Genomic DNA, 16,713 nt, shown 5'->3' on the forward strand with positions numbered 1-16,713 from the left:
CACTAGTGAGTGCACAAAGGGTGAAAAAGTGGATGTCTACTGACGTGGCATGTTTGGCATTATTTTCCCAACTTTGGACAACAAAGGCACAAAACATTCAGACACAAATAGCACTTTCTACAGCACATCCTTCAGCTTAAAGAACGGCTGGATAGGCATTAATGTGGTTTAGGCCACAGAGGGTCAAGTTTTTGCCATAGAGAAGGTCATCACCCATGGCAGTATAAAAGCTTTTCACAAATGGATCTGTCCAGCTTCCTGCACTTCAGATTGCAGGGTAAAGCATCGGTCTCTCCAGTGCTCGGTTCTCTCCAGCCCGCAGCGGGTTTGCTGTCTGCCTGCGATGGCTGTTACGGGTCTAATCAGCCCAACAGCCTCAGAGAGGGAGAGAGAGAAGCCCATGGCCAGCCTGAGTAGAAATCAATTACGGAGGATTGAGCTCTTGTATAAAGAACACTAATGGCAATTGCCGGAAATAAAAGAATGATTACAGACATCATAAAAACTGTTATTGGCATAATCAGTATATCTATGTAATGTCTGCTGCCAATTTATGGCTAACAGCTCAGAAATTGATCGGTCTCGATGCACTGGCAGAAAACCGAGTGGGCTTCAAGGCTGGACAATAGCAATTTATGTTGCTTGACAACACAGGGGCCTGATAACCTAGCAATAAGAGAAGTTTTACAATAAATATTGTATGTAAATATTGCCTATAACTGTACTCAACTGTTAAATCAGGAACTATATTTCTATTATAAACACCACAGACTTAAGTATAGAGTAATACTGAAGCCAGGAATGAAGGCAGGTATGACCACAGTGCACGTTGTTTGTCAGTCATCTGTTATTGCAATAATATCTGACTGGTGTACTAGGGTGAAATTATGTGTCAATTTTTTTTTACTCTGGGCCCTTGGGAAACCAAAGAGCGGAGCTATATTGTGACAGTGACCCTCCAAAATGGATAACAGCCCTTGCTATAACCTTGGGAATCTATCAGAGGGAGTCAGCATTTTCAAAAGTGCCTCCCAGATATGGCTCTGAATAATGTATCCTATGAATAAAACACATTAGTGACAAAACATACTGAATAATTCACTTTTCATTCCCTGCACGCCAGATATTAGGTCCTCTGTCACTCAGCGGACTTTCATTGGACTGTCCCACTCCACTCGTTATTTTCACCTCTTAAATACTGTAAACGGCCTCTCGCTGACTCTCTCTGAACCTGTAGTAAAACTTTAGAGTCTTGAAAACACACACATACACACTAGGCTAACACAAGTAAAACTGATAATAATTAACTAATTTCTAATAGTGCAGGCCAGCTGTGAGTTTCAAACAGCATGTGTAAATGAGGAAATGACATTTTTCTAATTAAACACTTAGTCCTGCCCATTAAAAGACATACAGCTCACCTCCTCAAAGAAAGCCAGATTTTTGAAGTGCCTCTTTCATCTGTCTCTCTCCTCTCCTCTCTTATTCTTTTCTTGTTCTCATTTTCAATGCTAATGACAGACAGCATTTTGTTCACAAAGACCTAATGAAGGCTTCTACCAAAGCTGAACTAGATAATTGAAACAGTCAATGGCACAGGAAATGGACACCACTTACATTGACACAAATTTGACGTTAACTGAGATTTCAGCTGCAATACTTCTTATTAGCAGTTCTAATGACTTTGTCAGGTACTTTTGAGCATCTCAGTTCCTAATGGTGGTAGATTTCACAGATCCACCCCACATCCTCAAAACTATTTAACTTCCATTATAGTCTGCATGTGGCACCATGCATATCAAATGTGAAGCACATAAATAAGTGAAATAAAATTAGATGAAGCCACAACAAGTAGTAAATACACTGTAGGTGAAATCATATGATTCATTCACTCACCAGGGTGCAGTAGGTCTCTGGTGGGTCTCCACAGGTGATGTTGGGTGGGTCAAGAGTGACTTTTAGGAACTTGGTCATGTCCGCGGCTTCGGGCTGACAGGCCATGTAATACCAGGTCGGGCCTTCGTCCGTGTAGCCATGTGACTTGCACAAGTCATAGTGTCCCCAGGTTGTGGGATAGTGTTGCGTGGCCTGACACACAGTCAGCCATAATGCCTGCAGTGTCAAGAGCAGCGGGAAACGCATGGCTGCTTCCTTTATTCGGGCCGCCCCTCTAATAGACTATTCACTGTGATGTAAAGTATCCGTCTGCTCCCTCCTCTCAAAAACGCATGAGAGAAAGAGAGATAGAGAAAGGGGGGTGGAGAGGAAGCTCTAGGTCTGGTTTAGAAAATAATCCAACTTTTGCTGAGCGTAGGCCAGAAGAACTGCGGCAGCATGCCAGCTTCCCTTTGGTCACTGTAAGGTCGTCAAGTTTGATGCTTCAATCTCCACCTCTGGTCTTTACTGTGTCCACTGGGAAGGGGCAGGATGGCAGGCAGGGTCGGGGGTGCCAGCAGAGATAAGAGAAGTGGAGGCAGAGAAGACAAAATGATCAGTCAGGGTTGGAGAGAGAGTAAGGCTTCTGAACCTCTGGTGAATCGACTCTCTGGCTAAATGTTGATTGACAGCCGTCTCAGCTTTGCCTTCTGTCAATCATCCTCTATTGCAGCTTGGCATCTGCACTCTGCACAGAAAAATGAGAGAGGTGATGGTGAATATCAGTTAGGGGATAGAGTTTGACAGCAAGAGAAAATTAGCGCTCTGACTCCTCTGAGGTGGTGCCATTCAGGTGTCTGGTGTGCGTCACAGCGAAATATCATATATCTAAACGGCCATCAAAGAAAACGTGATCTTGAGAGCTTTCATTCATTAATTCCTGGCTTTAGCCATAATCCCATGCAGGCCCGTTCACTTCCACCATGCCTACACTTAAAATGTACTTTTGATACTATGTATAGACCAACAGCTACGTGTAACACTCATCGAAATGACAGGATGTAGAGGGTTCAGGTCAGAATTCAGAGAATAAGTGCAAAGCTGATGATTGCTTCTGATGCCTTTTGTATGGGAATTGATTAAATTCTGAATAGGAGGCAGACTCACGAGGTTACTTTCACAAAAGTTACTATAGAAACACGTCATCTTCTGCTCAGCAGCAAGCTGAAGTCACTTCGGATCCCCTAAATGGGGACTGTAAACTGGCTGTGTAGGGAGATAATAATGTGAAACACCTGTATTACATAACATTAAATGCTTTTTCCCTGTTATTATGAAAAGAAGCTCAACATCTAAATATTTCACAACATGCACTGCACATAGAAACCAGAACCACCTGGAGAATCCAATGCATTACTGACTGACAGTTTACTCACATAGCTGAAGAAGCAGGGTTGATCTGAACATGAAAATAGCCCTATTAGGTTAAACTAATGCTTTTTACACCAGCAAGTGAGTTATACCATTCTAACCATTCTTTACCATACTTTACAAAAGTTCAATATTTAGCTTTTAGTGAAGATGAATATGGTTTTTAGCTGACAATGAAATTATTGATGGATTGTTATGGTCCCACGTTGCCTCATCTTCGTCATCTTCACTCATGATCCTACTATAATGATTTCATTGAATATATGTAATCAAAGTTCTCTATTAAATCCAGAATTATCCAGTGACTCATTCACTCAGGGATGTGTGGGGCCTTTGAAATGCAAGTCTGAAAATACAAAGCTGCAACAAGTAATGGAACTTGCAGGAAAAATTCCACTTCAACAAAATTCTGCTTTTATCTGTTGTGCTTCAGAAGTTCAGAACAATAAAACGATGTACTGAAATAAAACCAAAATACAAGAGACATACTAGAAGGATGAGAAACAAAGCAAGAAAAGAAGCCATGCCTATGGTTGCATGATATCTTTATCTTTGTACAACTGAGCGGTTTAAAATAATAATAATATGAATCTTCAAAAAAGTATCCTAATAGATAATTCACATTTTTGTTTTACTGTATTTGATACTAATACTACAGCAGTGTTGGGAAAGCTACTCTGAAACTGTAGTTTGACAAGATACTATAGCTACTGATAAATGAAAGTAGTCAAGATACAGTCAAGGTACCTTAGTTAGAAGTAACTACAACAACTATCAAAATGTAGCTAGCTACATTGAAACTACATTGATTTGTTTAGTTTTTTACAATGACATTGTATATTACAAATAACTGAATAATTTTTAAAGAAGAATGTTTTAGGTAGGCTAAAAGGTAGGCTCACACATACCCCTTTTCCACCAAAAAAGAACTGGTTCAGAACTGGTGCTGGTTCAAAGTTGGTTCAACTTGCGAACCTTCTCAGACCCTGTTTGTTTTTCAACTGACTAGAGAGCCCAGCGAACGACGTCGTTACGTCACTGTGTACGTTGCCATAGGCTACGTCTTAGCTTTCCTAGAAACGCTTGCGCCAAATTCAAGCATAACAATTACAATGGCGGACTACATCGTCTTTCTGCAAATGTTTCTCCTGGCTTTGCGATCCTATATTGGGGTCAGAAGAAGACGTTTAGAACACATTTGTGCTGCTCGTCTGGATTACTATAGACACAGGTTACGTTCGAGAAGAAGTTCGACAATAACCCCGCCCCCAACGTAAGCATGACGTGGTAAAAGAACGGTTCTAGTCCAGCAAAGAGTTGGTGCCGCTTTGGAACCAATTTTCCTGGCCGAGAACCGATTCTTTGGCTGTCGAAACACAAAGAACTGGTTCGCGAGTAGGCACCGGCTCCGAACCGGCACCAGCACTGCCTTGGTGGAAAAGGGGTTACAGTGCGCTTTGCTCTGAAACACGCTGTTACTCCCCAACACTGTACTACAGTACAGTGTATATGTTTACATGCATAATCTTGATTACGATTAATATAAACTGACAAAGTTTAAGGTAATTTAAACACCTTAAAGGATTAGTTCACTCCAGAATAAAAATTTCCTGATAATTTATTCACCCCCATGTCATCCACATTTTGGCAAAATATATGTTGCTAGCAAAAAAATAAATAATAATAATAATAATTAGAATATATGGTTGCTGATGAAAAAAAAGTATTGAAAAAAGTATTGATAGTCAGCAGTGTTTTGTTGTATGCACATCAGAAGATTCTGTTTATTTAGACAATCAATATACCTGTCACGCAGAGTCTAACAATTTCTCCAATATTATATTATTGTTTGTTAGATTCAATCAGTTCGTAACCCTTGCTAAGAGCAATCAATACGGAGCATGTGCGTTTCGCAAAAGCACGGTTTCTGCACAGCACAGCTACAAAATGAAGAGGGAGCAAAGGTTGCCAGTTCCCCCTGATGGAGGCTGGCAGGGGGATAATTGACGACGACTTACCAAACGTTCTAAAAGCGGGGGCCAGGAGCATTTTAGTGCTTGTTAATCAGTCTGTCCAGTCAATACAGATGCTGACCCCACACTCATCCCGTCACCAGTCCCACAGTGATCAATTAACCTTGTGAGCCCCAAACGAGTTGAGGCGGTGAGTCAGATCACAGCACAGTTTCGCAGTGGACCACCCTCAGATAGGAGCTCTTTCCTCACCAGAGCAGAGCTCATGCACATTGTAGTGCAGAAAGGATCATTTGCACAATCACTGTCACCGTAAAATCACAGAACAGGGAGTTGAGTGGGGTGTCTGAAATAGAGACTAATCTCCATTTAGAAAAACATGGAGCATGAAATCACATCTCAATCTGACTGTTGACCAAAGCTGCCTAAATAAAAGGGTGTTTGGTGCCAAAAATCTGGATCAAAGAGTTCATCATAAATGAACTTCAGCAAATATTTTAGGATCAGAGATGTACTTAAACTTTGAAAATCACAGATTAGTCATATTGGCTGTTATGAAAGCCAGACCAAAACCATGCCTTCAAATATGCATTAGGGAGGAAAAAAGAAAAACAGCACTGAATGAAAGTACATTTTTTTCCCTGCTTAACTAAGACATTTAACCTAAGGATTAATCGAAATGAATACAAACAGAATTGGAAAAGGTCAGTTTTTTTAATGAATTTTAAAGTATGGCCATGCCTTATTAAAACTCATCACATCCATCACAATGACCATTATTCAGAACTATGGATGGAGGGCGTGATTAGATTCCTCCAGATTTAATAAGGACAGAGTGAGGAGACAGTGAGGGAGAGAAAGAGACAGCAGGGAGAGAGAAAGAGTAGGTGGGACGGACTTCTCAACGGCTGTAATGTTGAGAACAGGGACCAAAAAACGAAGGAAAAAATAAGGCAAACTTGTGGCATGTAGCTCTCTATAGGCACAAAATCCAAACGTGCAGGAACGAGGCACTGAGGGAGAAAGACGAGGGAGGAAAAGAGGACAGTGTAATGAGCCATAAGAGATACAGGGAGGATAAGTGTCTAGGGCACATTAAAGATCACACAAGCCCGCTTGTTATCACTTTCCATGATCCATATACGAGTCCTCTTAATTATTCTGCGCTGCCTCCGGTGATGTGGCTGGCGCAGAGTGGAGGATGCATTATGACACAGAGCGGGGTGATTTGAGGCAGGTCACCTCATCTAGCATCAATCGTATTTAACACGGGACCCTGATGAGGAGATTCACAAACAATCTCATTGTTTAATCCCACCATTACAGGGCAGTCATATTCATATGCATCATCTGCTGGTTTAGCATGGGAGGGGGAACAAATCCTGGTGACCATATTTGTATGTTAAATTTTATGGGGATATTTTTTTTTTAGCCAGTGAAATGAATGAAAGAAGCTAAAAAATACATACTGCTGTGAAAACAAACAATTCAGCGGCAATATAAGAGTGCTTTTATAATTTAAAAAAAAAAATGTTTTGCAAGAAATATGAATGATTACTGGTGATTTTAGCTGTTCCAACAGGAAGAATGTGACACTAATGTTGATAAAATAATTACATATTATTTAGCAAACCTTGAAATAGTCTAAGTGCATGCTGCATTCCATGGTCATTTTCTGACATTTTTTCAGGCATATCTTTTATTTTTTTCTATACTGTTTACTTCTTTTAAAATATGCAGAGAGACTTTTATCATTTTGTCTCTAAATTGCTTATATTCACGCTTTTTCTTTTTTCTTTCTTTACTCAGATTGCAAAAAAATGTTTTTTTTTGCTTTATTTACTTTAAAAAACTTTAGCCAAACTTTCAACAAGACTTGATATAGCAAAATCAGATTTCTTTTCATATCGCATATAGAAATGAATTTGCTTTCCCCCCACAGGTGTAGCAGCAGTCAACAAACCAAGAGTCAAATGACAAACATGCATCCCTTCACTCAACTGAATATGTATTTAAGAATGAGAGTTTCACCAGTAAGCTACATGTCAATATTAGATTTAAACTGATAAATCATTCTCTGATTTCACATGACCACAGGACTAAAACTAGAAGCTCCGTGAACACACCCCTCCTTTTCTTGGTGTCCACTTCGATCTTGTCCCCTGGGCCATTGAAGCATGCCTGCGTGTCTAAGCCTCAGAGGTGCTCATAAACAATGGCCTGCTAAACTATACTTGCCAGAACAGATACATGTCTGCTTTTAATTTCATTAAATATCAAATTCTATAAACCAGCCTCCATCTTGTATCCCAAAATCCTTTTCTCTTGTCGCCACATTGCTCGTTCTGCCATTCAAGTCTCGGCCTGTGATAGAGAGGGAGGTTCAGCGCTCGATGAGATCTGCACTCTCGGGATTTCTGCGCCCGCCTGCACGGGATCAGTGATTCTACCATAAACAGCCTGCCAATATGACAGGTCTCATAAATAAACATTCAGTGCAGCAGGGAGTGAGTATGTTTTCCCTAAACATGACAGCCCGACACATACACCCACAGAGTCTGATGATCTCTACTCTAATCCAGACTTAACCACAGCACAACCATCAGCCATGTCACCTCTTCTAATATTCAGGTATCAGAGATATTTCTTTCATCGTAATGTGTGGCAATTGCAAGCAGAAGGCATGATGATGGCTGCATGTGACTCAGCCTGTCAGTAGAAGGCAAAATCAAAGCACAGGTTTGTCTACACTTCATGAGAGCTATTGGACCTGGCAGACGTCCTATCCCATAATGCAATCTAATTTTCTGCAATAGACAGGTCCCTGGCCTAGGAAGAAAGGGATCTCCCTGAGCACAGCTGCTAAGCCTGGCTTGACTTCTCCCACTCTTGCTCTTCATTCTCTCTTTCTTTCGCTCTCCTCGGCATGTTCTGTCACTTTCTGTTCATGTGTGAAGGCGCAGGACGCTTGACAGGGCGACTCTCGACTCTAGCAATGGCATTTGTGTTGTGCAGCTTAGCTTCAGGGGTTTGTTTCTCAAGCTCCGCACACAAAAGCCCCTATAAGGCTTGTGTTGTCACAGACCTTCTCCCCTACAATCCCCCCTCCGCTCAAGACATCAGCCTCCACCGCCAAGCCCACACTTTGCTGCGACATCGGAACATGTTATGCATTATTAAATATACTTTTCCTAAAAGGCTGCTGTGGCATTCAGTTTTCATCGCGATATGTCAGACTGCTCAAAATATCCCACTGGAGAACGAAGCTTGAAATCATTATCTTGGGATGTTGAGAATAATTTTGCACTAAACTAAAGCTCAATGCTCAAGTGCATGCTATTATTTCCTCATTCCATATACTTACATGAGTGATTCTGCTAAATCTGAGATGTCATAGACGCCTGATGATGATGATGATGATTGATACTTACAATTCCCCCATTCACCATACAAATATTTTGCAACAAAGCATGACTCAAACGCAACCTCTACCCTATGCCTTTTTGCTTAAATTAAGACTGAATAAAAGTAGATTGTAAAGATAACATGCACTGATTATTTAAAAAAGAAATTATGTTTTATGTCAGAATCTATCTAGTCATCCATCTATCTATAGCAACAACATTTTAAATGTATATGAATGTATACACGCAGCATGCATGCAGCATAATATTTACATATGCATTCCTATTTAAACAGAATTATTGTAAGTCACATCAGTCAAGTTCTGTTAAGCATTCCATTTCAACTAGTTCAGATTTAATCTATATAGCTACACAAAAACTAACATAAAATCCATAACAACCTAAATCGGTTACGGGTGAACAAGGAAACGCCTATAAAAACTAAAGTTTATAATAATTAATTCAGTTTGATTTTTAAAGTCAATTTACAGTAACGTTACATGTAACATAAACTAGAAATGGACATTATACTAATCGCACTCCAGCAGCATTTGCTAACCACTATCGAAACAGTACTGTGCAAATGAGGTACTATAGAGTTTTATAAAGTTTTCTATACAACAAAGTTGCTTACTTTGACGAATTAACACAAATTAGGGCATAGCAGGTAAGAGTTAACCGTGCGTGAAAGCAAGCAAGACATGGGCAATAAAAGCATGTCGACCGCAAGGGGGCGCTTCCATTCGCATTTTCTCAAAGGAAAGTCCACTCTCAAAGGTGATAAAATCATATTCAGTTCGCATACATTTTCTACGTGTAGGCTATGTCATAAATAAACGTTTTCAAGGTTACAGTAGAGCTTGCACGCCAGTATCCGGTTAAAGTAAAAGGCAATAAAACACAACTATTCTGAATGAAAGCTGTGAAAAGTTAAAGCTGAAGCGAAATAACATCACTAGACCCCATAAGTAAACTATTAACGTATGGTAAATATACAAATATACTCACAAGCCAACCTAAACTTAACAAGGAAGGGGGATAACGTAAACTGTTACTCACGTCATTGAGATTCACTCTCGATATGAAGGGTCCCGCGGAGGACTGGGTGTTCAACAAGTTCATGAATGACCATAGAGGATCCTCTTAAAGACGGCTTGTTAATCTTGATGTGATGAGTTCGGGGAAAAAGGAATCTCCCCCACCTCCACCCTATCTAAACGGGCTGACTAAACAACGACTGAAGATGTCAGGCGGCACGTCAATCTTCCCTTAAGACGCGTGCCACATCTTTCTAGTTCGAGACGTTACTGAACTGAAGCATTCATTTCTGAGGTAACGTTAAACTTCAAAGGAAATGTTATCAGTGCCAACAAAATGAACATAAATTCAACCTCTGCGTGTGTCCCAAACAGTATAAACTCATAAATCCCACATTTTCTCCTCCTTCATCGTGTTTTCTTGTGTGAGCATCATGACAATCACATCAGAGCCAATAACCGTCCTCACTAAACTTTGAATAGCCAAGTGTCCGTTCCTCCTGACGCCTTTTTTCAACCGACCTATGTCCCAAAAAAAGAGATTCCCTTCTTGTTTGAGGGGATAACGAAAAACTGTTATTTTCACTATCTCCTCGACGTTTTGGTCGTGAGCGAGACACGAATCGCACCAATTAGACCCGCGCGCACCGAGAAGATCCTCACGCGCATTCCCTTACGCGCATATTCCGCGAGTGTTCGGCGGGAAATGGTGGCTGGGGAAGATTACGCACTTGGACACTCCACACACACTCTCTGCTTTTACACATCCACTCAGCCCTCACTGTTTTCTGCTCAGCCTCTCACTTGCTCTCTCCCAGCAGTTTAAAACTCAGATGGGACTTCAGCAAAGACACAAACGGGACAGAAAACAGTCCCCGTTTTTTATTCGGAAATAAACAGATAGCCTAGTTTTTTTTTTTTTTTTTTTTTTTTTTTTTTTTTTTGGTCTGATGTGGGGATCTCTTCACTGTAAATACTAAGTAGGATATACCATCCACTGGGTCCTAAAGGTATGCCAGAGCTTCCATCTTTGGTGATTGCAATTCATTATCTATCCAACAAAGAAAATTATACTTACAGCCTACCTAAAATGTAGCAGCTTTTTCTATTAAAAAAACTACTGTATAATTTCACATATATTTTGTTAAAAGCCTACTATTGATTGAATGTTAAATTAAATGAACTAACTAAAATTATGAATAGCCTATATTACAAATAATATTAAATATAATATAATATAATATAATATAATATAATATAATATAATATAATATAATATACTCATTACTCAAATTATTATATTCACTTTACAGAGAAAAGTTAAAAGTAAAAAAAAAAAAAAAAAAAAAAAAGATTGGCTATATATAAAAAAATCCAATAATTTGCTTTAACTCACACAGACCAGAAATAAATGCGACGAAAAATCACTTGTATTGCAATACTGAGTGGAGAACGATGGCAATACTGAGTAGAGAGCGACTTGGAAATGTTGTAGATTTTAGCTGTAACGTCTACAAAGTAGAAATAAAGTCCAAAAAGAAATAAAATTAGTTAATTATTAGAAACAATAAAAGCTAAAGTTATTACTATCTGGAGAAGCTAAAGTGATGCATTGCAAAAAACACTGATTCTTTTCAGGCGTATGTTCCAGTCTCCAAATTGTTGTAAAAAGCCAAAGTGGCCTTCTTTTTTTCTTTTTCAAAACAACAACTAAATTACCGCTAGTATCTAAGTTCAAGCACCCTATCAATATGCAATTAACTAATGGCATTTAAAACTTGTACTGCATTATATTTATGAAAAGACTATCTTATAAAGTGTGGAAAATACTCCAGAAGCTACTGTTGCAAGTCAACTGGACCGTCACTGATCAGTGAGGACTACATAGATAAAAATGAACAGCTAGTGATAATCATTCATCTCATAAAGAGGCAATGAGTTCAAGCTCTGCTCATTTATGTAGTTGCTGTCAGAAAGCTTTTTATGGAGAGCCAATAAACTGATTATTGCCAGTGGCAGTGCGAGACATCCTACACAAAAATTGATTGTGCTTTTCTTTTCAACCTATGAGTAATATCTGAAGTAAGGTAACAGCAATTTAGCAACTTAAAAAAAAAAAAAAAAAAGATTTTTACACCAGCAAGGTCCGCTGCCAAAGCCATAAACAAAAAGAGACAGAAGTGCGCAAAAGCGCATGGTAGATTTTACGCACTGCAGGCGAAGGAGAATAAAACCATCCATTTAGGGGGGAAAAAATCAGTAAACAATAAGACTCGTATTGCATTAGCGTGTTAAGTAGCCTAAGTTGCATTTAAATGATGCTTTAAGAACGCCGACAACCCATGGCATTCCCATAAAACACCTTGCGCAGATCAAAAGTTTGGGCGAGAAGCACCCATTACTCATGCATGCATTGAGATAAAAAGTCTTCATTGGCCTCACCTTCACTCAAAATCTTCAATCCGAAGCGTCAATCCGAACAGTCCGATGAGATCTCATGTTGCACACCGATATTTGACGGCTTTCAATCGGGACATCTTGGAGACGCGGAGCTGAACTCAAAAGCGACCACTCCTGTCCTCGGCTCCGGGAGAATGGTGGTCTAATCGAAGGCACAAATGGCACTTCAGCGAGTCAAACAACTCAGCAAACAAATTCGACGGCGGGGAAACACTTTTTAGGTTTTAGCTGTTAGGTTTTGGTGAAGCCTTATTTCTTTGAGGTGAATGTGACAGTTGAGATGCCTTGGGAAGGTGGGATTATATTCAACATGTGATGTGGCGGATGGTCGGAGGTGCAACTTGAAAAAGATGGATCATTACACATATTAAACGTAAATCATTACAATAGTGATGAAACTATTATCACTATTGCTATAAATCATATCTAAAAAGTACTATATATATATATATATGTATATATATATGTGTGTGTGTGTGTGTGTATATATATAATATGTATAGGCCTATATATAAACACACACACACTAGAAGCTTAAATACATTCTTCAGGTTTTTAGACCATTGCTAATGTCAAAAGTCATGTCTAGAGACTTTTTTTGCATATCATAACTGCATATTCAGAAATGGAAGGTTGTATGTCCTTTAAAATAGTTGTCCTCAAACTAAATGAATGCCAAAAAAATAATTACTTGATTAAAATGTTTTATTGCATGCATGAAATTAGCAGATTTGTCTCTGACTCAAACCTGCACATCTAGATTAGTGATGGAGAAAGAAGATAAACTTTCTGTCATGGACCATTTAACCTAAAAGTGGCCAGTCATTAGCTCAGACAGGAAGGTCAAGTCGCTGATTTGAAAACCTATATGCTACATAAAAGAAAATTGAAGGTGACTGCAATACTGAATAGAGTAATTCATGTAAAATATACTAAACAGCCTTCAGCTTATCATCATGCAAGTCAACAGCAAACAAACAAAAAATCCTATGAACACACTGGTGAGAATAAGGCCATCTATACAAGCAGATAATGTATATCACCAATTGGTGTGCGACTCCTAAACACACGCTTTAAAAATCAATTGATATTCTTCCTTCACAGGCAGTGCACATCCGCTGTGTGTGTTTACCATTTGATATTCCGCACAGCCATGCATCTTAAAATCTATCATAAAGTTCAATAGCTCACTGGTGCTGCAATTGACTTGGACAGGCAATCACGTGACTGCATCAGCCAGTAGGAGATGACGCCTGCGTTTCCTTCAGCGCTGTCATACCTTTCAGTTATTTGAGAATTGATGTCTGCCTCTCATGTGGCTCATCACTGTCTCTCACATCTGAGGAGAGTATTGAGTTTCATCTGTTCCGTCCAGCGCATATGTGTCACATGGCAAGAATGAAGAGAGATCACTATGAAGTGAGATGTTTCCACCGATGGTTCAACCCTTAAATAAACAATAGCATGTTAACATTTAGACTAATTCCTCTTCTGATTATCCAATAAGATGGTTACACTTTGATTTATTGTGACCTATAAAAGACTTTACAGTGAAAGTTGGATAAAAGTCAAACAAGTTTTGATCTTTGCTAATCGAAATACTATATTAAGCATTTGCTATGTTAAACCTTTTTGTTCAACAAAAGAAAGTAAGAGATGCTGGTTTGTAACAACACAAGGATGAGCACAATTATAATTAAAATTTTGGGGTGAAAATATATGTGGCATGTAATCATATCTCTGCTAAAAATGATTGGCACTGCAAAGAAAATGTGTCACATAACAGTGATTTTATCAAATAAAGCCATATATTCCACAAAGCCTTATTAGCCTTATAGTTTTAAGCCTGGCACTTTTCAACACATTTAAAACTGAGCACCATTTTATATTTAAGCTCTAGCCTCTTCTTAAGTTTACTGACATGGAAAGGTAATATTCAGCAGCAGATGATGTTCCTCCAATACTGATCTCATCAAACACACAATCATACACTCATACTCATGACTCATACAGTCAACAAAATAATCCCTCAAAATTCTAATTTGTTTTTTAGCTGCTGTTCATTAAATCTATCGCCTTGAGGGCAGATATCACACCATGAGAGACCTTGTCACCATTGTTAATGAAAGCAAACTGGCCTGCTAATGATGATGATGACAAATTGAAGATCCGCCTATAGTGCCTTGGGATCTGGTCTTCTAAATTAGGATTTGTCAATAACATGCTTCCAATTTGTCTTCTCGCGAATCAAAAATATTGGTTACTGTAACTGGCAGGCGGCAAATGATTTCCCCTGGTTTATTTACAGTAACATCATTAGCATACCAGGGGGATGTATTGGATAAAATGATATGCCTTTGTGGATGAAACTCATTGAGGCTGTCTAGGAGACAGAGACAGCTTTGATTTAATTTGCTCCTACTAAACAGCTATTAATAGCAGGATTCAATTAGATGCATTTAATTCTTAAATATGGTAAGATATTTTGATCTATTGGTATTAAATGGAATACATCAGATCAAACGTGGCTCTGAAAACATGTTAATGACAGATTGTTCCAATTAATCGTAACATAACATCACATAAATCCAAAGAAAATGAATTTACTTTGCAACAAATCACTCTCTGCGAATTTGAGGATTAGTAACTTCTTGCATCCGAAATGCATTCAATGGTAATCCGAATCACAGCTAAAAACTGATGATGATTGCGTCATAGGAGGTCATTGAGCTTAAGCTAATACATACAACAAATGAGAAATTAGTTCAGAATGGATTCCACAGCCACAAATGTCCCTCAGATCATCACTTTGAATGGCCTGTACACATTTCACTAAATACCTTGGGCTGGATCAGAAATCGCAATTCAAATTCAAATGAAGTACCCCAAGAGAGTATGCGATTTCAGACACAGCCAATGTTTGTCAATAGTGTTCTTTGTGCTAAGGCGCACTGTAAATATAAGTTATGCCAAATTTAGTACCCATTGGTCATGAAATGTGTTTATTGGGTAACTTTATTATCAATTGGCTAAGGCCTGCTCCAAAAGGGATTATTTTGCTAAATGCAAGTATTAAATTCAGATAATCATATAATGCATTGTTAAACATACAAATCACTGTACATATAGGTTCATCACCCTTTAAAATGTAGAATAAAATGCATACAATATCATGTTGTTAATGTCAAAGGATGTGCATCCAATTAAACTTAAGAGAGGTCACCTGATAATAGAACAAAAAAATGGGTACTTTGCTGGCAAAAGGGGCTTTCAATAAAACTTCACTGCCTATACAGTAAAAAGGTGAAGAAATACGTTGAAATCGGTGCTGACTAGAGAAAGCAGAGAAAATAAATGCCGTTTTCTTCCCTTTTGCCAAGGTAGGAAAACTTCAACACCCATAATGCACCAAGCATGTTGGCGTACGAGGCCACTCCCACCAGTCTGCTATGGATACGCTTATCAGAGTCAAACAACACCTTGCTTTAGCAGAAAATACTTCTTAGCAAACTTTTAGACATAATGGTGTCGATATTGTTCCCGTGTTCAAGAATTCAAAGAGTAAACATTTAGCGGGGGGTGAGTTATTTCCAGTGAAGGATCCAGCGCATTGTAGGCAGTGGCTAAAGGCTGTAAAGAATTGTAATTACGGAGAGAATGCCGAGATGAAAATCTGACATTTTTAAATCATCTGTTTTTGAAGTCTACATGTGACCCTGGATCACAAAACCAGTCACAAGTAGCACAGGTATATTTGTGGCAAAAGCCAACAATACATTGTATGGGTCAAAATTATCGATTTTTCTTTTATGCCAAAAATCATTAGGATATTACGTAAAGATCATGTTCCATGAAGATATTTTGTAAATTTCCTACCGTAAATATATAAAACATTTATTTTTATGAGTGAATGCAGCACAACCGTGAATCGATTTTTTTGCACCCTCAGAATCCAGATATTCAAATAGTTGTATCTTGGCCAAATATTGTTATATCCTAAAAAAAACATACATCAATGGAAAGCTTATTTATTCAGCTTTCGGATAATATATAAATCTAAAATTACAAAAATTGACCAATGTGACTGGTTTTGTGGTCCAGGGTCACACATTTCAAACTAGATGACCAGCCAAACAGAAGGTACTTGTTTTTTTTTAAAGAAACTGCTGTTCTGTCAGTTACATTTTAAACTAATATACAACATCTGGCACAGTGGCTGATAAATCACGTTTCCCTTGTCGTTTATACATTTCCAAGTGTCAATTCTCCTATTCAGCTTATGTTGTGGTATTTAATTTACCAATAAAAATATTTTCGCACAAAAAGGGTCACCAGCAAGCAAATCCAAAACCAATGATCTAACCTAACCTCAATGACTTGCAAATATTTTCCTAAACTTTATCTTGAAACTGAATGGTTAGATTATAGCCAGTTGTTCCTGATGTCCTCCACTACAGGCCAAACAAAAGTGGAATGATTGTTCCATTTTTCTTTTTTTACACAATACGCAACATTACAGAGCTCAGGCAAGCA

At 38.6% G+C, this 16,713-nt stretch overlaps 1 protein-coding gene across 12 annotated transcripts in view; it reads right to left on the reverse strand.

Annotated features, from left to right (window-relative positions):
* The window catches only part of ntng1a (netrin g1a), a 90,020-nt gene extending 77,577 nt beyond the window's left edge, over positions 1 to 12,443 (reverse strand). For 8 of the 12 annotated variants that reach the window (XM_084398328.1, XM_084398334.1, XM_084398331.1 and 5 more), the window contains exons 1-2: positions 12,163 to 12,443; positions 1,897 to 2,623 (exon numbers count right to left, since the gene is read on the reverse strand). In XM_084398328.1, coding sequence (XP_084254454.1) covers positions 1,897 to 2,142 — 246 coding nt within the window. In that variant the 5' untranslated portion in view covers positions 2,143 to 2,623; positions 12,163 to 12,443. Of the gene's footprint in view, positions 1 to 1,896; positions 2,624 to 9,742; positions 10,579 to 12,162 lie in introns of those variants that run through there. The other 4 variants (XM_084398330.1, XM_084398336.1, XM_084398329.1 and 1 more) reach the window with 3 other exon arrangements.
* Positions 12,444 to 16,713: the final 4,270 nt, after the last annotated feature.

Source organism: Rutilus rutilus (genome assembly GCF_951802725.1).
Source record: "Rutilus rutilus genome assembly, chromosome: 24".
Taxonomy (NCBI): domain Eukaryota; kingdom Metazoa; phylum Chordata; class Actinopteri; order Cypriniformes; family Leuciscidae; genus Rutilus; species Rutilus rutilus.